Source organism: Eleutherodactylus coqui, chromosome 7 (genome assembly GCF_035609145.1).
Source record: "Eleutherodactylus coqui strain aEleCoq1 chromosome 7, aEleCoq1.hap1, whole genome shotgun sequence".
Taxonomy (NCBI): domain Eukaryota; kingdom Metazoa; phylum Chordata; class Amphibia; order Anura; family Eleutherodactylidae; genus Eleutherodactylus; species Eleutherodactylus coqui.
Genome location: NC_089843.1, coordinates 106,792,333 through 106,818,761, shown reverse-complemented (window position 1 = coordinate 106,818,761; position 26,429 = coordinate 106,792,333). Strand labels below are relative to the sequence as shown.

The 26,429-nt window shown below is 41.5% G+C and overlaps 1 protein-coding gene across 2 annotated transcripts in view; it reads right to left on the bottom strand.

Annotated features, from left to right (window-relative positions):
• Positions 1–2,891: 2,891 nt before the first annotated feature.
• Positions 2,892–26,429, bottom strand: part of GPM6A (glycoprotein M6A) — a 314,552-nt gene continuing 291,014 nt past the window's right edge. For both annotated transcript variants that reach the window (XM_066573515.1, XM_066573514.1), the window contains exons 5-7: positions 22,606–22,682; positions 20,037–20,102; positions 2,892–6,807 (exon numbers count right to left, since the gene is read on the bottom strand). In XM_066573515.1, the coding sequence (XP_066429612.1) occupies positions 6,655–6,807; positions 20,037–20,102; positions 22,606–22,682 (296 nt within the window). In that variant the 3' untranslated portion in view covers positions 2,892–6,654. The remainder of the gene's footprint in view (positions 6,808–20,036; positions 20,103–22,605; positions 22,683–26,429) is intronic.

Here is a 26,429-nt window from a genome sequence, read left to right as displayed (position 1 = left end):
TTGATGGTATCAAAACGCTCTGAAATTTAGTGAATTGTGAATTTCTGTGTCAAGTGTTCCAAACATAATGACTGCATAATGACCTTAAGGCCTCATGTCCACGGGGAAAATAAGAATTAAAATCCGCAGCGGATTTTAACTCTTCTCCCGCGCGCGGATCCGCACCCCATAGGGATGCATTGACCACCCGCGGGTAGATAAATACCCGCGGATCGTCAATAAAAGTGATTTTTAAAAAAATGGAGCATGAAAAAATCTGGACCATGCTCCATTTTCATGCGGGTCTCCCGCGGGGACGGCTCCCGCGGGCTTCTATTGAAGCCTATGGAAGCCGTCCGGATCCGCGGGAGACAAAAATCATATTTTACTCACACGCTCCGGTTCTTCTCTTCGGCGCGGCGCCATCTTCTCTCAGTCGCGGCCGGATCATTTTGCTTCGGCCCGGCGCATGCGCGGGGCACGTCACCGACGTCATCATGCACATCCGCCGAGCCGAAGAAAGAAGATCCGGCCGCGACGAGAGAAGATGACGCCGCAGCGAAGAGAAGAAACGGAGCGGATGGGAGGTGAGTTTATTCTCATTTATTCCTATTTTCAGCGCTCATGTCCGCGGGGCAGGAGGGACCCGCTACGGATTCTACATGGAGAATCCGTAGCGGGCCTGATTTTCCCCGTGGACATGAGGCCTAAAGGAGATTTCTGGGATTACTCTATTGAGGACCTATCCTCAGGATAGATCATCAATAGTTGATTGGCAGGCATGTGCTGCTCAGGATTCCCGCCAATCTGCCAATTGAAGTGACAGCGGCGCTCCGGTGAGTGCTGCTGTAACTTTAGTCTATACCAGGCACAGCATTATACATTGTATAGCGACCTTGCTTGGTATTACAGCTTAATTCCATTTACTTGAAAGGGAGTAAGCTATTCTCAGACCACATGACTCACCTTAGCACCTTGACCTAGTGGACGCCTGTCAATCAGCTATTGATGTCCTAACCTGAGAATATAGCATCATTAGCTTACTCTTGGTAAAGCCCTTTAAAGGGGTTGTGCTATCAAAGACAAAGAAGATACTGTGCCATATTGGGGGTGATTTATTGAAACTGGTATTTCACCTTCAAATCTTAAACGAAAGCTTGTAAGAGTGAAATGTGCCAAATTCATTAAGGATGCTTCTTAATTTATTTGGTACATCTTGGACTGTTCTAAAATCAGATAATGAAATTAGTCCCTCTTACGAGCAGGTGAGGATTTGCACTACAATTTGTGCCATTTTACGCTTAAAGGGGTTCTGTCATAAAAAAAAAACTGTACTTACTTATTCCTCCCCAGGCAGCCTTCTTACCAGATCTTCACCCCCCCCCCCCATCTTCTCCTGGCTCCTCCAGTTCGCCGGGTTACATCACCACCAGACACCCGGATCCTCTTCTTCCTGTTATGAAGTGTACATGCCGGCATTCTTCTTCTTGCAGGTCAATGTATGCTACGTCACTAGTGATGTAGCATTCACTGCCTAGCAGGAAATGCCAATCCTCTGCAGCCGGTTTTAGTGCGCATGTGTCGGGTCTCGACATCAGTGTTCATACAGTATCTATAGCAGCGAGACCCTGCTCCTGCGCACTGAAGCAGGCTGCCAGGGATTCAGCATTCCCTGCTAGGCAGTGAATGCTACCTCACTAGTGATGTAGCGCACATTAACCTGCAAAAAGGAGAATGCCGGCAATGTACGCTTCGTCACCGGAAGACGAGGATCCATCCGGTTTGCGGTGAGGGGATCCGGAAGAGCCAGGAGAAGATTGGTGAGGTGAAGATCTAGCAAGAAGACTTACTGGGGAGGAATAGGTAAGCACAGATTTTTTTTTATGACAGAACCCCTTTAATAATGCTAAATCTATTTGGAAACTTGCTGAGCCCACCCCACCAGTTCTCACTACTTTTGAAATTGGCCAGAGCAGAAAAGAGTCACCAATTTTAGTGTGGCATGTGTCAAAGTTTGTGACTTTTTTATATCAAAATGCTAGTACAAAGCCATTGATAAATTCCTCCTTTGTTTCTTGATGGCTCGGCTTTTTCTGGGTGGCCAAATGGACAGCTATTAACTATAACAATAATGTTGTTACATGCATGGGGTAGCCAGAAGAAGATGAAGAGGTGCAGTGTTTTCCTAGGGCTACTGAAACATTTTTTTTCAAAAGGTAGGTGAGATCACAATAGATGGACCCTGCTAAAGTGACATTGGTTACATATCTTGCCAATCATAGAGGCCTGTATACTATCAATGAAGAGACTATTGTAAGTCAGCTGATAATGAATCAGTGGGATATTGGATTTGGACTTCTGGAGAAGATTCATTTTACAAATTTATAAATTGATAAAAAAGAAGTCATTATTTTTTATATTATGCGTATAGATAACTAGAAACCCACATTTAACCCTTTGCAATCCAATTTTGGATTCAGGGTTTCCTAGGGGGGTTTTCTCTTTCTGCCATTATACAACAGCACCATCTGCTGGCTAGAGCCAGTACTGCGGTATGGGACATGCTGGAGAGGCCCCCGACAACCAAGCAGCCAGTAATGTACAGTAAGAATACCCTGCCGGACGTCTTCCGACATTGGAGATGTACAGCCTTCAATCAGAATGTCTTTAGACGTCAGACAGTGGATTGGAAAGGGTTAAACAACACCCGGGTGTTTTGTAAGTGTATCTGTGGAAAAGTAAATCTTGGAAATGCCACCTCCAAACAAAAACATATGTCGACATATTCTTTCAATTCTAAATTTACCACCAGTCGCAATTAGTTATTTCGCGTATGTTTTCAATACACAAATGGCATTGATTGACAATTCCAATGGTGTCATTGTGCAAAAGAAACAAGCAGTGACTACCAGTAAATACACAAAGTACACAAGTGTGTTTATTACATTTTGCAAGCACTTTGTTCTACATTTCAAAAACGCCACCATGAAGCTGTTGGCACATTTATGTACAAAACAGATTAATTATAATGCCTGCTACAAAGCATTCTTTGTGAAAATACAAACTCTAATACCAGAGGAAAGCCAAAAAGCATCAACATTATTACACTGATCCATAGGACATTTGTTTAAAAATCACAAACTGTTTGAGACACAAAACTGAAACACTACAATATAGAATTTGAAAGAGGTTTAGAAGAATATTTTTGAAAAGATTTTTTTTTAATACTGCACAAATTTGAGAACGGTTGACGGACATAAATGTCAAAAGAAAATCTAACTAACTATCACTACTAGATGTTCAAGCATGCAACGAGTAACTATATTAGCATTATGCTTAGCGAATTTCTTTACAAAAATCCCCATCATGAATGGTTAATAGTCGATAAAAAAATGTTATCTTGGGGAAATGTAATAAAATTGCTAAATAATTCCATAGAAGTCATTCTTTTCTTGTGGTTTATAAACAAGTCAAAACACACATAACTCGCCACATTTCCTGTGTAAAATGAAAAATGGTGTTATTCGAAACTATAATCTAAAGGGTCAACTCATAATCGATTTAGAAAATGATATATTTTTTAGAATTTTTATGGATTCATTGCGAAATGTGATTTATATTTGTTACTTTATACAAAAGAATAGGTCCAATCATCCACTGAAAAACACGTTTGGTATCTGGCTTCTCTCCGCTTCCAACTACTCTTACCAGCTTCTCAAATGCTGCAAAGTAAGAACCTGCTTCTGTAATTATAGTATAAACTTCAGAGCTGTTATGACAACTTGGTGCAAGACCAGTCTTATGCAAATCACAAAAACGAGCCCTGTGGAGGTGGAGGGAGAAGTTACAAACCTTATAAGAACTCATCTTTCAGTTCCTGACTAGAGTTATTCTTTAAGAGTAGAGTATCTGCTTACCTAATACACACAATGCAGTGCTTATAGGAGTAAAATACATCTACAAACCAATCACTAAAGACTGATCCATTTACATAACTGAGAAGACACTCTGCGTGAGTCTTTTTTTTTGCTTTCGAAGAAGAATAGGTACCTTTATACTTTAATATGAGTGTGGCAACCAACAGCTATGACTGTCTCAATTTATGCCAAACTCTAACTATCCATCTGTACCCGCTACCATCATAACTAGTGATTCAGTCAGCAAAACTATTATCTTCACTGTAGGGAAGTACAATTTGTAATTTTCTGTGAAGTCAGCAGTACTAAGTATGTATAGCTTTGGTAACATTTGGAGTATATGATCATATAAGGTTCATCCACACACAGTTTTGCATGGTGCTCACAACCCTGAAACATCATGAGTTGACCATGGAAACGCTGAGACACTGTAACCTTCTTTTATGAGCATAGCTTAAAGAGACCCTGGCAGCTATTTCGAGTCCTATCGGCCAAGCTTATAGACTCAAAGTAGCTGACATGCTGAGCTCGGGAAAGTAAGTTTTAGAATGACCTACCCGCAGTTCCCCCGCTGTCATCTCTCAAATCCTCCGCCCAAAGCATTCAGCGGGGCGGTTTGACAGTTAACGGCGAGGGAACGGCGGGGAAGGTAAGTATAGAACTAATATCCCCAGACTCAGTATGTCAGCTATTTTGAGCCCATAAACTTAACTAATCGGTCTCAAAGTAGCTGACAGATTCCCTTTAATAATGGTTCTACTTTCTAGTCAATTGATTGACTGCACTAATGCATTTTGGTCAGCCGTATAAAACGACTTTCTCTACCATACGCTTATAGTATCATTTTCCATACAATCCATATCATCAAGATCTTAAGCTTTATGAAGAAAAATAAAACTCGGTCTAAGTTTCTGTACCTGTTATCCTAGAGTCCAAGTTTAGAAATGATGGCAGACTGTTTATGGAAAACAGCTATCTTGATTTAGTTTGTCATCTTGTTGATTGAAGATGGTGCACTTAAGGAAATATTTAAGGGGCCTATTTATTTCAATATCATACAGTAAATTTCCAGGTCAATAAAAAAGCTAACTAAAACTAAGTACTAAAACTAACAACCAAGAAACTAATTCTCTTATTAACATGCACTATTCCATTTTTGTAATGTGAAGCTAAATCGGTCAAGTCCAATGGAGACAATGCAGCACAGCTGGATATTTTCTTGTGCAGAATGATGAAAATGTTACACATTGCTAAATACCACAAGTGTATATGTTGTTACACATCTGTTATTTTTTATGACAGTTTCAGTAAAAATCATAGCAAGAGCATCTACATGGTCAGTTACATGTACAGGGATACAATTCCATATGCAGAATGCAACACCCCATAGTCCAATATTGTCACTTACTAAATTTCCACCAACAACTACTTCATTACTATAAGTGCAAAATACTGAAAAATTGTCAATGCAAGCGGAAAGAAAAAGAAAACAAAGGAAAAAAAAAGACAAAAGTGGTGAATTAACCCCAAGAGCTATCAAAATGAACAATGCACTAACACTGAACGGTCACAAAATTCATCAATAAAGTGCACAAAACAATATATGATTTAATTTAACCATTGACAAAATTCTTGCCTGAATGTTATAAAGACACTTCACAGCATTCCCAGAGCATTCCAAGAGGCAGAACAGATGGAAACAGCAAATTTGGTCCAGTAACACTGTTATGTTAAAACCCTATGTAGAGTTTCACTGAAAAACTTGTACAGTACGTTATTTTGCAGGAATGATCTCAAAGTAGAACTACATATACAGGTCCACGGCTAGAAAGGGTTAGAATTCTGTATACCCAGGAATATTTCACATTTTTTAGACAATTTATGAAATAATATGTGAGAGAACATTGAATTAAGTTGATAGCATGACATTTATTTTACAACAAATATAAAAAAGCAAGGGCTAAATAATAGCTAGATGCCTACATATGGATTTCAGCTATAGATTATCTGTTGGTTAAACACCACTTACATGTTTGATTAAAACTGGGCATAAGATGTCGTTTAAATGGGGCGTGCCCATGCACTATCCTCACAATATGCATGCTCACACGTTATACAGATGACTATGTCACCGTAGTTGGCAGAACTTGAAAACTGAGGTTCTAATAGCATACATTAATACTGATACATAACACCTATAAAGAAGTACCTCTAAACCTGCCAAACAGAAATTACACCTATGATTACTCATAGGGTCAAAACACTACTAAGAAGCCTGAACAGTCCATGCATGGTTTAGAACTTAGAGCAGTAAGCATATTATTGTACATGCTTTCTGTACAACGATCCCTTTGACGTTTACCTGTAGGTAAAAGTAGTTTTTGAAACTCAAAACTAAAAAGTATAAAAAGCTTTCTCTTAAAAACATAGGAAACAATGCAAAATGTTTTATGCAAAACACATAGAAAGTGGTTAAAAAAGGAAACAAACATCTTTATTTAACAGTTAATTTTCTTTATCTAAGAAACCAGACACCTTATGACAATTTAGGAAAGACTATAAGGGTGTTCCATATTATATGACATTGTCACACAGACCACTGTGAAGATGCCAAGTGCTGGTCAATCAAGGTTATGTAGATAGGTGGCATTTAACCTATCTTTAGGAAAAGCACTTCATTTTCATTTTACAATGGAAGGGAGGCCGTTAGTTGAAACAACAAAGAACTGAAATGTTACAAAGATGTGGGAGGTTAGTTTTATGTGTAAGCATTAAGTCGCTCTTTAGAGCGGGTTGAGTGGATGTCATGCAGTTCCTGCTCTTCCTTGGATTTGATGTCCTCGTATTTCTGCATTCGGCATGCATCTTTCACGTAGGCCCAGTTGGCAGATAGCACCATCAGATAGTGGACCTTGAAAAGAAAGAAAAGTAAAGTGAACATCAAACATGCACAGTAACATAACAACATTGTATGCTAGTCTGAAAAAAGACAAATGTCCATGCAGTTCAGTCTGTTTCCGCTCCACCATGTTGATCCAGAGGAAGGTAAAAAAAAGCCCACTGAGGCAGAAGCCAATTTACTCCACCCTGGGGGAAAATTCCTTCCCGACTCCATATTGGCAGTCAGAATAATCCCTGGATCAACACTCTTCAGAGAAGGTTCCTTCCTGACTCCAAGTCAAGCAGTCAAAGATCCCCCTATCAATAACCCATTCTGACTATTTAATGTCTATATCCTGTAATGTCATAGTGCTCTCAAAAGCTGTTGGTAGTCCCATCTTAAACTCCTTTATCGATTTTGCCATCACGACGTCCAGAACATTTTATAAGTATATTAACAATGTATTCAATAAGGGCTTTTCGTTAATTGATGGAATTGTACACAGTTCCTAATAGGGTTGTACCAGGATAACAAATTATCCCGCATTCTTAGGATAGGGATAACTTGCTCACTGTCCCCTACCCCCATTGTCCTCAATGAGGGCTTATTGCAGTCCTACATCGAGGAGACTAAATGGAGTGCTGTTGGCGCAAGCTTGCTGCAGCTCTATTCACTTTCAATGGGACTGCCGGAGATAGCGGAGCTGCAAACACTCAGGTATTTATTGCAGCCCAATTGAAAGTAATGGAGCAGTGGCTGTGCATGCTCGATCAGTGTTCCATGCATTCTGATGTCATTGTGGGGGTTTAAGCAACCCTCCAGTAACAGACAGAGGGGGACACCATTGAGACCCCCACTGATCAACAAGTTATTCATTATCTTGTGTCTCGTGGATAACTTTTGATCATAGTACAACACATTGGTACTGTTGTACGTTATAACCACCGGAAGCTAGGGGTTTGACAAGGCTTGCATGGAGGAATGCCACTGTCATGCCCCTAGCTCCTGATCAGGTCCTAGCAGCATCTGTATTGATTTTTGGCTGTGCTAGAGGGTTAGAGTTAGAGTTAGTTTTTAAGTTAGGCTTACATTATTAGCTCTAAATTCTTCCATGTTACACCTGTTTGAACGGCAGGGAAGAATTCAGCCAATCGGGAGCTTGGGGCGTAACAGGGGCATTCCTCCATGCAAGCACTGTCAAACCCCTAGCTTCCGGTGGTGACAAGATACAATAGTACCCAACACCTTTACAATACCGTAACAGTCATAAATAAATTATTGAAAGCTGGTGGTGCTTTATGTCTTTCTTAGTAGTGTGCCAAAGGTAGTAATCACTAAAATGTAAAAGACAACACTATACAGAATGATACGTTACATTTATTAAATTGATGCATTAACTATAAAAGGTACACAAATGCTGAGTGCATGACAGATATTCCTCAGATTTTGAACTCTATGCAAAATATATACTTTCCTAAATACCTAGTTGTTATATTACTGATTTAGCTGTACATTCTGTGCTAAAAAAAAACAATAACCTTTTCATGACTGTAGTTCACAGGGTTATGGGGATTATAAGGGCTAATGACATCAAAAAGACTGCTTTTCAGCTTTCACACTGACTTCTGAAAGATTCAGAACAAAAGACTTTGGCTTTGGATTTTTATTACATGATTGCAGGACTAAGAAAACATAATACCTGACATATCAGTGTTCTGAGCCTGAACCTTACATGGTAAGAAGACTCATTATACTACAGTGAAAAATCTCCCGAATCACCTATTTTATAAATATTAGATTGTTCCCAGCAAGAGAAACCACGTAATCTTGTAGATATGATACCTTTTAATGGCTAACAAAATCACATGATGTAATAATAGCGAGCTTCCGAACCAATGCAGGGTTCTTCTTCAGGCTTATGGATTGGATCTGAAGAGGCATGGATATTTATACACACTTATAACATACATACTTATGACAAGGCACAGATATGGATGTGATTGGTTCGCACTTAAAAGGAATTCTGCAACAGCAAACAAACTTTTTTTGTCTAGGCACTGATAGCGGAGTGACAGTTTTATGGTCCCTAAATTACTGTTGGAAGGGGGGGGGGCGGTCGCAGGCTAGAATTGCTACAAGAGGTACACTAACATTTTTAGCTAAACACTGATAAGGGAGTGAAAGTTTATGGTCCCTGAATTACTGTTGATGGGGGTCTTATCTGTGCAATAAATGTCTCACACTTGCCATTCACCGATAAATCCTGGGGAATAATTTAACCCAGTATTCAGCGTGTCAAAGGTTATTATCAATTTATATTCCCAAATTCTTCTGTGGTTTTGTGACTTGAAACCACTCTTCAATATCAAAACTCTCATTTCTCCTATGTCATGTCCACGGTTAGAGAAGTGCTCAGCCACAGGCAATTCTCTTTTTCTGTGTTTAATTGTGTGGCGATGAGATCTCATCCTGGCTTTCAGTTTCTGTCCTGTTTCTCCAACATAAAGACTCCCAACAGGACATTTACTGAACCGGATCAGGTACACAACATTGGACGTGGAACATGTGAATGTCCCTGGGATCTTATAGTCCTGCTGTGTGTTGGGGATCCATATCCTGTCTGCAGTCAGTTAATGTGAGCAGGTCTTACAGCTCCTTACATTACAGGGATAAGTTCCTTTTTGTGTGTCAGAAGGTAATGCACTCCTGATTATAAAGTTCCTCAAGTTAGGAGGTTGCCTGTAGCACAGAAGGAGGGGCCGGGAATATGGTTTTCAGACGGTCATCCTTGTGCAGGGTATGGTGGAGTTTCTTTGCGGTTTTCCTTAGTACCTCTAGTTGCGGATTGTAGGTCACTACTAGAGGCACACAATTGTTTCTTTCCTTCTCCTTGTATTGGAGTAGTTGATTTCTGGGTATCCTGGTGGCTCTGTTGATTTGGTCATCAATTGAAGTGGGAGGGTAGCCCTGATTTATAAATGTTCTTTTTAAGATGGTACAAATGTTCCTCTCTGTCTGTTGGGTTGGAGCAGATCCGGTTATACCTGATGGCCTGGCTGTAGACAATGGACTTTTTTATGTGTTTAGGATGGAAACTGTCCCATCTGAGGTATGTAGGCCAATCAATCGGTTTTCGATACAGGGATGTCTGTATTGAGTTGTTTAAAATCTTTATGGTGGTGTCCAAAAAGTTGATTTCTGTATGCGAGTAGCTTAATGTCAGTTTTATGGTGGGGTGGAATGCATTGAATCTTTCATGGAATTTTATTAATTCTTGTTTGGTGTGGGTCCAGATGATCATGATGTCATCAATGTAGCAGAAGTAGGCCAATGGTTTGCTGGGGCAGGAGGCCAGAAAGTCACTCTCCAGTTTTGCCATAAAAAGGTTGGCATATTGCGGTGCCATTTTACTGCCCATGGCAGTCCCCGTGAGTTGCAGGAATATCTCTTTGCCAAAGGAGATATAATTGTGTGTGAGAATGAATCTTGTAAGTTGTAGCACTGCATCAGAGGCGACCCCATTGGCCTCAAGGTGCGCCTGGCAGGCAGTCAGTCCATCCTCATGTGGGATGTTGGAATACAAGGATTCCACATCCATAGTGGCCAGGATGGTGCCATTGGGGAGGGGACCTACGGTTGACAGTTTGTTCAGTAGGTCCGTGATGTCTTGCAGGTAGCTGGTTGTGTTTCTCACCAGTGGTTTGAGGATGCCTTCCACCCATCCTGAGATTCCTTCAGTGAGGGTTCCCACACCTGAGATAATCGGCCTTCCTGGGTTGCCAGCTTTGTGTAGTTTTGGAAGCATGTAGAATGTTCCAACCTTGGGGTTCTCCGGTATCAAGTCCAGAAGTTTTGTGGAGCCCACAAACAGGCTTCTGATGACCCTTCTCAATTTCCTCACATATTTCTGAGTCAGGTCTTGATTCAGTTTGGTGTAGTATCTGGTGTCCGTCAGCTGTCTGTTTGCTTCTTTCTTGTAGTCCGGTATCATATCTACAAGATTACGTGGTTTCTCTTGCTGGGAACAATCACATTTTGCTCTACTGGCTAACACGGTAACAGATCTTTGTTTTCATAAATATTAGAATAACAACACAAGAATCAAAGGTCAAAATTATAGAACACATCAAAGATATTCGCAAGGCGGGTAGGATGAAAAATGGCTCTTCCCTGGACTACAGCTGTTTATTGACCAGTGCTCTTATTTACAGTGGGAAAACATGTCACAACCCCAGCTTTCACGCAACTTTCAAGCTTCCTCTCCTGGCTGATCATCATATCCAATTAACTGTATTACAACACATGAAACAGCAGTGAAGATGTAGTCATCTCTCCAATAGACAAGTTGATTGAGACATGGTGACTGGCCAAATGAAATGCACTAGTACCAACTGTAGGGGTGCACTACAGAAGATGGCCTGTAGGGGGCAACAGACAATCAGTCTGGTGCCTGAAGCGAGAGGGAAAATACCCACAGGTGGGGTCAGTGGTATAAAAAGGGTGGTTCCTGCTGAAGTGGGAGAGTGTCTGGCTGAGAGAGCCAGGAAAAACAGCTCAGTGGAGCTGGAGGGCTGTTAGCCCAGAGTGTCTGGCTGAGAGAGCCAGGAAAAACAGCTCAGAGGAGCTGGAGGGCTGTTAGCCCAGAGTGTGTGGCTGAGAAGGCTAGAGGTGGACAGGGAGACGCCCCTCACCTCAACACCTAGCAGAGGTGTGTGTCTGGGAGGACCAGACTTCAGCTAAGGCTGTGTTGCGACTAGACTGGGAGCTACGTGGTTCCAGCAGGACCCCTGGAGTACGCCTGCCCGTGGACTAAGGGTCTGAAGGCACCAACGACTGAGGACCAGCTGCGCTCTGGACATCCACAGGTCTGTTGAAAGCAAATGGACTTGTTATTGCTGTACCTTCAACCCTGTGGAGGACCATATAGAAGGGTCTTTGAAAAGGACTGTGAAGGGGCATTATATGGAAGAGACTTTGTTGTTTCAAGCATTTATCATTTCCCTGGAGACCCAGTCGCCTATGTTTCTGTGAAAGATTGTGTGTAAATACACCAAACAAGAAGGAAAGTGACTGTGATATGTAACCCCCGTGGTGATATTTAACGCCCGTGTTGTCACACAACATAAAGTCATCCAGTACATTTCCTCTTATCTCTGCTGGAGACAGCAGGAGAGCTTTTGTGCCTGGCAGAGTAACCTTCACTTTTGAGTACCAGTGCAATGGACTCTTTATTAAAAGGCAGCAATCCATCTATTATCACTTTTATACTTGTGGGGTTTTTTTTCACAGACCACTCAAATTTTCTTGGCTTGCTAGCATCAGACTAGGGTTCCTTGGATCCACTAGAGAAAATGATTCTGGAGGTCCGCCCTCCGTTTTGTAGAGGACACTTGTATGTCTCTACAAAATGAAGGGCCTCATCATAGTGTAAGAACTGGTCGGTCCTAACCAACTGTTTTTTCCAGTACACCAAATGTTGTGGACATCCTGTGTATATAATGGGCAACAATGTGCTAAATTACTAGTTGCATATTGTTACCATATTATATGTCATATAGGCCAGTATGATGGGTGTGGCTCAGTGTAATGTCTACTAAATCTCCTGTGACCATACACTATGTAAAGAGGATGGTTCGAAGGCTGGGTTTGTGAAGCAACAGGCCCAAAATACTCCGGGAGATAATATTTGCAGTATATCTTATGATATCAGTAGTGATGGTTGTTCTAGTAAGATTCTTTGTATAATGCTGACCCCTAGTGGTCTTCTATCATTATTGTTTTTTTAGGTTTCTACATAGAGTAATTGATCTGCTCTGCCATTGGCTGTGGTGGGTTACAAAGGGTGTGACGTCATCAGAGGTCTTTTGGCTCACTAGGATTTAGCCTGCACCCTAGATAGAGTCCATGCCAGCATGAGATGAAAGTGAATTGTGGTTGCCAGTTGGGTGCTGTCTCAGGCTCTTTGGTATGGTCTTCAGCTAGTCAGTATCTGACCTGAAGAGAGATGCCAAGCAGCATATGGCAGAGAACTTCCAGGTTCCTGAGAATCCCTGCATCATTGAGATTGACAGGTTTTGGTCCTTCCAATGACTAGCCATCCATGCGACCCATTGCTGTAATTAGTGAGGTATTGCAACAAGGTCTTTTCCAAGACACTTATGAGCTGTTCATAGACTGGCATTGTTATTAGTATTGGTCAGCTAAGCGACTGTGGCCTTAGGCCAGAGAGACTGTTGTTCCTCGATATCCAGGGTAATGCACTTAACTGTTATTAATGGACTGTCTACAGAACTGTTCATGCTGTTTAAAGACTTGCAACTCTTATAACTGGGAAGTTGTCAATTCTGCTTTTTTGGTTTATTAAATAGCTGTTGAAGCATTATGGCTGCTTCCTGTATGCAACAAGCCTCTGCCCCTCTTGCTGCAGGCATGTGACCAGGCCTTTTTTCCATCATTACGAGCCAGTGTCTGAGACCTGGGTGATGATTCAAAATTCTGACTGCTGAGAGGAGAGGAGCCACTCTCCATTGTTGGTGGTACCCATCAGCACTCAGGAAAAGGTGAAAGTTGGAGAAAAACCCCGATTCTTGAACCTCATGATAGCCTGAATACCACCCAGGTGCCCCTCTCTTCCCACTACACACCCATACTAACAATGTGAACCATGTAGGAAATCAAGGGTAGGTGGACTATTGATTAATATGAGATTGTTGCTGTAATTACTCCTTGTGATTATATGTACAGGTGTTTATATGTACTGGTATATTGCTTTATATTTATGCTTCTGCTCCTGTTATCGACGTATAGTCAGATTCCCTACATGTGATTTCATTTTGTATTATCATCACTTTTATATAATTTTTAGAGGACGATGCTCATCTTTTGTTATTTGTGGCCTTACATACTTTTGAGCATACTATTTTAATTGAGCCTTGGTATGTATAGGGCCTCTTTGGGTGTATATCACACATAACTGCTGTGTGATGCAGCCCGCTCTTTGTGGAGCATAACCCAACTCCACGCCGTGTCCTGAAGTACAGTGTGTGCCGGAATGGTGGGCAGCAGTCGGGTTATGTGCAGCATTAGGCAGCAGTAATGTATGAGCAATAAAGGTGGTTCTACTGTTGGCCAGAGCTCTGAGGCCACAGAGAGGGCTTTATTACTAATGGGGCACAGAGCGAGCATTATTATTTTGTGGCGCCACAGAGGTTCACATGGGGGGAACTAATGCTATTGGGGAATACTTAGAGAGGCACTGGGGTAGCAATGAGATGAGAAGAGTGTGCAGAAATAAGTCGTTCACGAATAAAATCTTCATGACGATCTGTGCCCAGATAAAGAGGAATAACGTAAAACACACATCAGACAAAATATCAACGTGATTATTGGAGGTAACTGCATTGCAATCACTATTACTGTATGAAATTGATACCTGACTATTATATGGTGACTGCATTAGAAGTGTGCTAGAGCAGAGCTACTGTATCTCAGCCTGTCGTGTTATAAAATTTGTCTTATAGAATATATCTATGTTTATCTATGTATTGCATTCAAATAGTGAATTATGCTATGAGGTCCTACGAGTTAAATTCTCCAATCATAGAACACTTAGACTACTTGCATCTTCACAGAAAGCTCCCCATAATCTGCGCTCATGTTTGGTTCAGATGATTGGCCCATGTAAACAGGTAGTCGTTCAGCTATTAATGACTGCCTGTTTACTGTGAATAGAGGTAGGCAGTCTCCCACCCACACAGGAGCAATTATAGGTGGGAAGACGGTTGAGCGCTTCGGCGCCAGATAGTCATCCCATGTAATAGGGCACCTTCTGGTATTTGTGTAACCTATTGTATTGTATTGACCACCAGGCTACGCAAATAATGTAGGTGATGCCACGTTACCTATGCAGTGTGCTACAATTTTGCGGATAAGAACTGTTTCATCTGTAGGTTTATGCTGCTTATTTAATTGTTGCTTATATTGATGTATACTTAAATTAATGAGTGCTATTTGTGTAGGAGTAGAAAGGACAGCCGAATTTGGGGACTTGGTAAAGTCTGCCATTCTGTTCAGCATTTGTATATCCTAAAACAGTTTGTTTTCCTTTTCTTTTTGTTGCATTTTTTTTCTCTTTTAGTTTCTCTTTATGGTCTCATAGGCTTTACACTCTTTCATATTTAATTTCTTCTCCTTCTAATCCATGGTCAGGTTGGTCTCCTAATGGAGTATGGAATAGTTTTATTCTACGAGTTGCCTGTTATAATTTTGTATTGTGTTGTTAGATACTAAATAATAATAATAATCTTTATCTAGCGCCAACATATTCGGCAGCGCTTACAAAAACAGTACGAAAACAGGGGGATAATGAAGGACAAAAGTACAAAAATACAAAAACCACAGTTACATGTAGTAGTCAGTTGATAGAAACAGTAGGGTCCTGCTCGAAGGCCAATGGTCAGACATTAAGCCGTATGGTGGCTGAATCTGTGACTGAAGAGGGCGGTTTGAGGGTAGCTAGCAGGGATTGCAGTCAGTAGGTCAGGGAGCATGTTATCAGGCGGGGTACAGGGGAGGGTTTGTTTAGGGGATATGGTATGCTTCCCTGAAGTGGTGCATTTTTAGAGCACGTCTGAAGTTTTGTGAGTCAGGGATTGCGCAGATAGTTTTGGGTAGCGCATTCCAGAGGACTGGTGCTGCTCTGGAGAAGTCTTGGAGGCAGGAATGAGAGATTCAAATTAAAGTGGCACTCAGTCATGTGTTTTTCCCAACCAATATACTTTACATATTGTTGAGACCATCTGTTATGGTAAAATACATAAACTGCACACAACTTTGAATGTTGACAATTGTAAAGGGTTTACTAATTTCTTAATGAGTATGTATTAAAATTGACACTGATTGCTTTTAGCAGATGAGCCAAGTGTTACAACTTCTAACAAGAAAGAATTTCTTGACAACAATCCTGCACATATAACAGATTAATACTGTGTTGCTCTGACTGACTGGACAGTCAATTGGGCTTGAAGCCATGGTAGGTGTCATTCTTCCATGTTGTCAATCACTAGTTTTTAGTATTTAACTAGAAATGAAATGGTGCAAGTCAAACGTGTGCAATACATTCAAAACTGTCTGTTATTTTTATGGGAATCAGATACATCCTCTGGCTATATTACCATAGAAACACAATGGGTAGGCAGACATTATGGTAGAGATACTGCACAATAAACTATGACAAGATATAATGCTTAAGAAAACCACAAATATTTAAAGGAGAATGTTAAATACTAGAGATGAGCGAGCACTAAAATGCTTGAGTGCTCGTTACTTGAGTCGAACTTCCCGCGATGCTCGAAGGTTCGTTTCGAGTAACGAACCCCATTAAAGTCAATGGGCGACTCGAGCATTTTTGTATATCGCCGATGCTCGCTATGGTTTTCATTTGTGAAAATCTGGGAAATTCACGAAAGTGATGGGAACGACACAGAAACGGATAGGGCAGGCGAAGGGCTACATGTTGGGCTGCATCTCAAGTTCCCAGGTCCCACTATTAAGCCACAATAGCGGCAAGAGTGCCCCCCCCCCCCCCACTGTCAGCATAAAGATCGTTCTCCTCTGCCACAGCTGTAACAGCTGTGGCAGAGAAGAACGATGTTAGCCCATTGAATTCAATGGAGCCGGCAATGCAGCCGGCTCCATTGAAAGTAATGGGCTGCCGGCGAGCGCAGGATGAATTTTCGGGAAAGGCTTAAAAATATAAGCCCTTACCTGAAAATCATCCTAAAATGTGTAAAAAAAAATGTATACCCACCTTTTCGCTGCAGCCGGAGTTCAGCCGCATCTGGCCGGCAGTTCTCCTGAACTGCTTTGTGTAGTATTCAGCAGCCGGGGATTTAAAATCCCCGCCTGCTGAATGAGCTGCCTCTGATTGGTCACAGCCTCACCAGTCAGAGGCAGCTCTCACTCACACCCATTCATGAATTCATGAATGGGTGTGAGTGAGAGCTGCCCCTGATTGATCCATGCGCTGAGCCAATAAGAGGCAGCACTCACCCATTCATGAATTCATGAATGGGTGTGAGTGAGAGCTGCCTCTTATTGGTGAGGCTGTGACCAATCAGAGGCAGCTCATTCAGCAGGCGGGGATTTTAAATCCCCACCTGCTGAATACTACACAAAGCAGTTCAGGAGAACTGCCGGCCAGACGCGGCTGAACTCCGGCTGCAGCGGAAAGGTGAGTATACATTTTTTTTTTATTTTTACACATTTTAGGATGATTTTCAGGTAAGGGCTTATATTTTTAAGCCCTTCCCGAAAAATTCATCCCGCGCTCGCCAGCAGCCCATTGCTTTCAATGGAGCTGTCTGTATTGCCGGCTCCATTGAATTCAATGAGCTAACATCATTCTTCTCTGCCACAGCTGTTACAGCTATGGCAGAGGAAAACGATCTTTATGCTGACAGTGCGGGGGGGGGGGGGGGTCTCACTCCCGTGCTCGCCGGCAGCCCATTGCTTTCAATGGAGCTGTCTGTATTGCCAGCTCCATTGAATTCAATGGGCTAACATCGTTCTTCTCTGCCACAGCTGTTACAGCTATGGCAGAGGAGAACGATCTTTATGCTGACATTTTTTATTTTTACACATTTTAGGATGATTTTCAGGTAAGGGCTTATATTTTTAAGCCCTTCCCGAAAATTCACCCTGAGATCGCCGGCAGCCCATTGCTTTCAATGGAGCCGGCTGTATTGCCGGCTCCATTGAATTCAATGGTCAGTGCTCGTTTAATCGAGACGAGTACCGCGTGGTGCTCGTCTCGAGTAACGAGCATCTCGAGCACCCTAATACTCGAACGAGCATCAAGCTCGGACGAGTATGCTCGCTCATCTCTATTAAATACCAATAATTGTATATTATTTTACTGTCCCTTATCTCTTTCAAATTAGAAAAAACGTGATGTCAAGTCATTATATTTACATATATATCTACTTTATTATATAACCACTTCAGGATCACCCATGGACTATATAAGTCCTTATCCATCCATACAGGGACGTTTTAAAAGGTCTCTTCAGAGAATCCCCATAGAGCCCCCTCACTGTGCAGGAGCTCTGTCATCTCCGAGTCAAATGACAGCTCATATCATAGAGCTTTGCTAAGAGACCAATCAGCATATTCTCCAGGCACGTGATGGCTGTGATAGCCAGCCACAGTCATTACAGTGAGAAAGCACTGCTGTGCCCTTCCGCCTACGTTTCGGAAGTCAGGATGCTCATCTGCCAGCTTCCTGGCATGCAGCTCTGTGATCCAGCTGTCCCAAGAGAGCTGAGGTCACATAGCTTTACCCAGAGACCCACAGAGACTCATTATTGTGGTCTTTAGGCTTGTGATGGAAGTGACAGGAAATCACAGCGATCACAGTAAAGTGTACTTGCAAGTAAAAAACTTTTATGAAAGTTTACACACAGGGAGGAATATAGGTATGTATAATACCCATCTAGTACACTGGCCCCTTAAACCCCTTCAAAACTAAACTGGTCCCTGAAAAAAATTTAGTTTGGAAATGTTCTTCCAAATTTGAAACATTGTTGTAATAACTGTTAGCCATTTACTGTCTGGAAAAAAAGAAAAAAGAAAATAAAAAAATGATGTGACATAACATGGATATATGGTAAATGTTATTTAACTATTGCGTGATATGACTACCGGAATTACAAGCAGAAAATCTAAAATTTAAAAAAATGCTAATTAAAAAAAAAATTCTCTACATTTTGGATTTTTTCTAAATAAATGCAAAATATACCATCCAAAATAGAGCATGTATATAAAGTTAAATGTGTCATATATAAACAATCTCAGAATCACTCGAATAAGTAATAGTATATCCAAGTTATTACAACATCAAGTGAAGCATGTCAGGTTTGAAAATATGGGCTGGCTCACATTGGCCAAAACTAGCGTGGGGATAAGTGGTTACTATATCTGAAGTTTAAGATTATTATGCAATTAAATATATCTGGTTAATGTCTGCAGTTAAAGGGGTTGTCCAGTTTGAAGCTATTGATGCCCGATCCAGAGGATAGGCCATCAATAGTAGATTGGCAGGGAGCATCATCCGAGACCCCAACTAATCAGCTGTTGTCTATGCTTATGTGCTTGCGCACGGAGCTGATTTTTGAAGGAAGCAGACAGATTTGTTCTGACTTCAGTGGCCAGGCTTGGTATTGCAGGACATGCTCCCATTGAAATAAATGGTACACAGCCTGTAGTACCAAGTCAGGCCACTGCCGTAAGAACAGAGCTGTCTACTTCTTGCAGAAATCAGTGCAGTTGATCAGTGGGGGTCCCTGGCGATGAACTAATGCTAATCTACTATTAAAAACCTAACCTGAGGACAGACCATCAATAATTTACAACTGGAGATTCCCTTTAGGGCTCAGTCACACGGGCGTTTTGATGCATGAATTTTTGAACGCATCAGTTATGCGTTACAATGGAAAAACTGCTGCTAGCAGCATTTATCCGCTCAAGAGGACCGCTGCCCGCTATCCCCTGCAGCAGGGGATTCCTTGGATGTGAAACCCCTGGATGCTGACACATCCAGGGGTTCACCTGTTGTCAGTGGGGCTGGCAGCAGCAGCGGCGGCCCCATTGACATACAGAGAACATCGCGATCCTCTGCTACAGCTGTGACAGCTGTTGCAGAGGATTTTTTCATCTCTGCGGAGAGTCCCATTGTCACTAGACACTGTGACAGCCCCATTGAGCGCAAGGTGAAACCCCCGGATGTGACAGCATCCAGGGGTTTCACATACACAGAGCACTGGTTTGCCGCAGTTACATGCGTTCTGCGAACCGGTGCCCTATAATTTTCGCTGCATGTAAAATTCGCACAGGTGACCGCTGCTATTGAAAAGCATTGGTTCTATCTAGTGCGAATTTTTTGACGTGCGGAAAAACGCTCATTACAAACGCCCGTGTGACTGAGCCCTTAAAGAGCTTATAGCCTGGATATTGGAGCTCATGTACCACAGTGACATCACAGTACATGGAGTATATACATTATGTTCTTAAAAAATGTAATAAAATAAATAAAAATTGCAGTATTTTCAAAATGTCACAGTACTAAAGGTTTGACTTCAACTAATGATGGCGTTTGTGTGGAGTTTGTGTGCGTTTCCACCAAACTCTAAAACCACATATTATACTAATAGCAGCATTGATATAATTATTAAATTCACAGAGGTACTATAATAACAACTTACCATGGCAATAACTGCAGCTCCAGCTCCAGCCAAAGCAACAATAAAGAGATGGAAAGTCATGTTCAGCTGTAGAAAAAGACAAAATGGAAATGGAACAAGATAAACGTAAATTGCATATACATTTTTCTACTAAACTACCATTATATAAATATAGTACATTGATATAAAATCAGCATATTCTATTTACATATGTAGTACAACAGTCTACCGTTTAACATTATTTTCTGTCTAAATATAGCCACAATTTGGTACCATTTGCTTTCCAAGTATATCTTCATAGTGGTTTCCACTTACTGTGTGCCCCTGAAAATAAAACATATCCCGATAATAAGCCCTATCTTGATTTTTGGAAGGGGTTCTTAGAAATATAAGCCCTAGCTACACTATATAAAAAAAACCTCACTGAAAAGGTGGCGTCCGGGTCCCTCATGCTGGGCTGCCACGCTCCGGCAGGCTTCTGCGTAGTCCTTGATGCTGAGAGAGCATTCTCTTACTAATAACAGGGCTTGAATACCTCACTTCCAGCAAGAGATTGCTGTGATTACCTAAGGCATACTACCTCAGCCTATGAGAGGCAGCACTCGATGAACTAATCACAGCACTTTTCTTGCTGGAGGCGGGGTATTCAAGCCCTGTGACCAAGAAGAGAATGCTCTCTCCGCATCGAGGGCTACACAGAAGACTGCTAGGTGAGTATTAAGACACCCCCCGAAAATAAGACACAGTGCCTCTTTTGGGGCAAAATTTAACATAAGACAGTGTATTATTTTCGGGGAAACACTGTATCATTTTGCCCTTTGCTTGAGAGTTCTAGAAATTACATTTTGTTGCACCACCAAGAAAGGGAATTCAGTCAAATAGTGGAAGTAAAATTAATCTCCAAAAACTGCTATTTGGGGGATGGTTTAGAAGGCTAACTTGGTATCCAATAGGATAGGATTCTTTAAGGAAATCCATCAAATATCCATATATAAGGTGTACACACACTTTCAGATGACTTCAGAATAAACTGTAATTTGTGTAAATGAGAAATCATGCTATATATGGGTATTATATGACTTAAATCCTGCATTTTTTTTATCAGATCTCCCTTTTGCAGACTCCAAGTCTAATCAGTTTTCCATGAGCCGGAGGGTGGAAACTGCAGTTATGCTGTTTTCTACATAGTACACATGGAGAAAACTTAAAACTCTGTTCTCTTGCTGTCTGTAGTACAGAAAGAGAAAAAACAGCAATATGGTGGACATTGTACAGTAGTGCTTAGCAATGTAGATGTGATTTTGGTAGCTTTCAGGACAGTATACACTCATTAGCTACATCAGTATCTGTCTGAGTTTATTTTCCTCTGCATTAGCTTTCTATTCCCCCCTCTCCTCTCCACAGACTTCAATATGCAGCATGAGGCAATCCCTCCATACCTTGCATGTTCCATCTCAGTGTCTCTGTTATTAGAGAAGGATTTCACTTAACAGGCAGTGGGTAGCAAATTACAAGGAAGGGAGTCCCTTTGCTAGCTATCACATTGGATATCATAAGTGGTACACTCTATTATGTCTTTTAGTATGTTCTCTCAACTTCTAAGCCTCTCAAGAGAAAAGAACAATGATCGTATTGCTAAAATTACTATTACTTTAAAATTGACAGGTTTTTCATACGTCTAATGACTCAAACACTGCCCAAAGTGTTTTTCCAAATCAGAGTTGCCATGTAAGAGCCAGACAACCAATCAGCATTGACCAGAATTCTTAAACCTGGTTTTCCTTTAAGTGATAAATCAGGAAACAGTAGGCCCATGTATGATAGATTATTGGGATTTATGGGCTAATCTATAGAAGATACCTATATATTATAAACGCTCTCACTAAAGCTAGAGGGCCTAAAGGGGTTTTCAAGGGAAATACTATTGATAATCTATCCTCATAATAGGACATCAACAGTTGATCGGCTGGGGTCCGATGCTTGGGAATCCAGCCAATCAGCTGATCGGGCACATAGTATCAGTGCTGCAGTACACAGGGGTACAGAGCGGAAGTTGCTGCTCTGACCCGTGTAATCGTCAGAGCTTGAAAATGCAGGCCTGATAACATGCTCCCTGACCTACTGACTGCAATCCCTGCTAGCTCCCATTGATTTTAATGAGATCTCAGTCTACAATTACAAGTGCCAGCCACTACACAAGGATCAGAACAGCAGCTTTCACTCTGTACTCCTGTGTGTTGCATTGCTGACAGTGGGTGCCTGATCGACTAGTCCGTCGGATTCCCACGTGGCGGACCCCAGCCAATCAACTATTGATGACCTATCGTGAGGATAGGTAATTAATACATTTTTCGCTGGAAAACCCCTATTATTCTTATCTAAAATGTTAGTATTTCCAGCATATTTGATAGGTGATCTCTTTTTGCTAATATCCAGAACATACTATGATAGGTCCTGACAATCACTCTTCTTGTGTGTATGCGTACAGTACCTTGGTTTATTAATGCTCGTTATTGTCATTCAGTACCTCGGCCTTATATAGAAAAAGAATAAGGTGTAAAATTAGTGTGTGCAAAATTGTATAACTCACATCAGTAGATTCACACATCCTCAGGAAGGTTTCAGATGGGGTACACAATTTCTTCTCCTCTCCAATAGTAACAATACCTAAAATAATGAACATAGTAAAATTATCTTAAATAAAATGTATGGAATTTAATATTCTGCTAACAGTCCAAAACCAGACGCCCACAAACACAATCTTACATATTGCCAGAAAGCCGTATATGTTGGCATTCCACAACCCCTTACACCCAATAGAATCCCGTAGTCAGTTATTTTGACACATCTCACTAGTCAAGAAAGCTGACATAGGCAGAATTCAAAATTTACAACAAGTACAGGTTTGGGAGGTAGTTTAATTGCAGCCACTTGTTTAACTTAGTTAAATATACCCCAATTTTGAAGGAAACTTTCACACAAGATGGAATTGTCTGCAGGACACTGCGCGGATGCGGATTTTATCAACCAGTGTGGATTCTGTTTAGTTTTTAAAAGCAAATAAGGGAGATGGAACAATACTTCTGCAGTGCCACCTATTAGAAGACAGCATTGCTACCAATAGGTGGCACTGCAGAGGTATTGGTCATCTCCCTTATTTGCATATTACCCAGAGGAGCATGAATGGCCTTATAAGTCTCCTCACTCACTCATCTTCTAGGTGCTCTCCCTTAGGAGAAAAGATAGCGATCCTGACCCACGTTTTTAACAGCGGATCGTCTTGCAAAATGTCTCGCATTATTTTCAGCAGACTTTAGTTGCAGAATTACATCTCCTGTATGTTTAAAAACTGCAAGATGTCCTTAATTTCACAGCAGAAAGGTTTTCCACAGTGGAATTGAACATTGCGGTTTTGAAGTTAAGACACGTGGATTTTAACAGATGCAGAATTCAACCATAGGAATAATATTGTGATGCAGAAATGTCTGTGCGAAAAAAATCCATCCCGTGTGAAAGGTCCCTTTGGGGCTGATTTAGTAACACACCGTTCAAGGCAAATAAGAGAACAACTGTTTACATGGAGGTCTGTGCTCCAGCATCATGCTGGCATCATCAGAAAAAAAAGAGAATACCATCCAAAGCATGTAGCACTTTAGGCCGCCTGCAGACGGCTGTGTCGGATCCGGCTGCGAGAATTCTCACAGCGGGACCTGACCCGAGTGCCTGCAAAGAGCAGCGTGTCACTCACCTGCTCCCGCGGCCCTGGCTCTTTCATGTGCCGGGCAGCCGGCGGCCGGTGAGTGAAGTTTTTGTGCGGGGCTCTGCATGCCGCGATTTGTTTGCTGTGCAAGATTTTGCGCAGCCATCTGCATAGGATTGCGTTTGATAATGGAATCTTATGGCAGCTTCCAGGGGTGGAAATTCCGCGGGAAATCCCGCCGCGGAATTTCCGCCCGTCTGCAGGGGGCCTTAGTTCATGTAGTGCCATGTTTTGATTATTATTCTGTCTTTCTATAAATTTGTTTCTATATACAAATATTGCAGTTGCAATGGGTCTATGTACATGAGCGATTATTCTCTCGCAATGCTGCAAGATAGAAATATTGCTGCATGTCCTATTTTCGTCATATGCTGCATGCGTATGGACGATCACCTGCACATTGCGCTACCAGCCATGTAAATATGGCCTAAGGATGGCTTTATATGGTAGGACTACTGTCTGAATAGTTGCTCAAAAGAGCGAATGCAAACTCTAGCTGTTCTATGCAAACATGGCCATCAACAAGGTGACAAGCCATAATTCGCTCACTAGTTAATTCTTGTAGCTCACCTAGAAAATAGTTGCAGGTTGATCAAAAATTGGTTGGTGTAAAGCCACAGTCATTCGTATTTAAACGACTTGTGCACGAATTTGCATGGACATCCGCCCTACGAAAGGCATCTTGGCAACTAACTAATGAACAATCGGTGTTCTGAGCAAAAATTTTCAAATAACTGTCATTCGTATGCCGCAACACTTTTTTTGAGCAACTTCCTGAAGGACTGTTGCTCAGTGTAAGGGTACCTTTACTTTCTTCTATATTGGGTGCTGAAAACAGATGAATTTTCCCACCAGAGGCCCCTCCGGACAACCCAGGATCTTCCAAAAGGAATGGCTGAAAATGTTCAGCAGAAACTCCATGTGGAGCTCACAAAACTATTTTTTGTGTTGGTGTACACATAACATATCAGTACTTCTTGATATGGATATACACATATTTGGTATAGATTAACAGTGAGCCTTCAGAATCACGTCCTCTGATGGGCCCAATGAACTTCAGCCCCTGTAGCATTACTGGCACTTGGAACCGGGGACCCAGCTGGTGCCCTGGCTATACCTGCACTAAATTTAGTTGCCTATGTCTTCCGGCAGTGCCCCATGGTGACCTGGGCATCTTTACCAACACTTCTGCTCAATCCGACACTGAAGCCAAAAGAAGGCATCTATGGCTTGATATTGGCAGCATTAGTGGCTGTTAGCTCTCTTGTTTCATTTTAAAGCAGACTTCCATATGAAGAAAAGTCATGCTTTTGTGACATTCCCTTTGAAAATGTAAAGTATAATCCCATCGGATGGCACAATATATAAAGCATGTTCCTCATTCCAGAATGATGTATGTGACAAGTATAATGCTTTCTACCATACCCTGCTGTGATATACTGTGGTGCAGCGAGCGTCACTATAAAAATATATCTCTTACACTTACAAGTCTGTGTAATCATCTGTTAGTAATAAAATCCATCTATATCTGAAATGAACAAAAGGAGTTATAATAATGTTCACAGGAACTCCTGACCTTAAAACTAAATCAACAAAGACAACTGCAGTCAAACACTAGAGGAAAGAAATATGTTTCTGCCCTTATCAAGGGACAATGGACTGCAGCCCGAGAAAAGAAGAAGTGCAGCTGTGACCTGAAGTACTGAAGAATACATATTACAGAAAAATGGTGAGGACTATTATCTGTCATTATATTTCAGTTCATTTCTAGATTCTTGCTGGTTATGTGGTTTACAAAATATTAAGACAACTCATTTATTATTTAAGACTTTTTAGATTGTGGATAACGAGATATTCCGACAAATAAACACATTTAATGACTAAATGTTTCATTAATACGGATATGCTTTGTGGGCTTTGCTTGTAGAAGTTGGATGATTGCTTTGTTGCCTCATTAAAACTCCTTTAAAGGGAACCTTTCACCAGGTTCATGCTGCTCGAACTACCGGTGGCATGAACCAGGGACAAGTATACCAATTGCCCCCATGTGTGTGTTGTTCTGCAACCCTGTGGCTTTTCAAAATAAACATACTTTTAAGTTTGACTTGGAACGGAGCTCTCGAGTCAGCTTCTCCCCACCTGCATGACGCTGACCCCGATACACAAGCAGGAAGAGAGCTGCCCATCAACATGCTATGGGCAGTGAGAAGCCAATGAGGCCCACCGCTTTGACTCGGAGCTCGATTCCAAGTCAAGCTTTAAAGTATGTATAGTAACATAGTATGTTAGGCTGAAAAAAGACACATGTCCATCTAGTTCACTCTTTTAACAGCCCCTCCAAATGTTAATTTAGAGGAGGGCCAAAAAAAACCCCTAATGAGGTAGAAGCCAATTTTCCTCATTGAAGGAAAAAAAAATTCTTCCTGACTTCGTCTGGCAATCGGAATAATCCCTGGATCAACAGCGCTTCTGAAGTAACCTAGTGACTATAACATGTAACATTATAATGCTCAAGAAAGCTGTTCAGGTCCCTCTTAAACTTTTTATTGAATTCTCCATCACAAGGCCCTCAGGCAGAGAGTTCCATAGTCTCACTGCTCTTACAGTAAAGAACCCCCTTATATGTTTCTTTATAAACATTCTTTCCTCTAAAT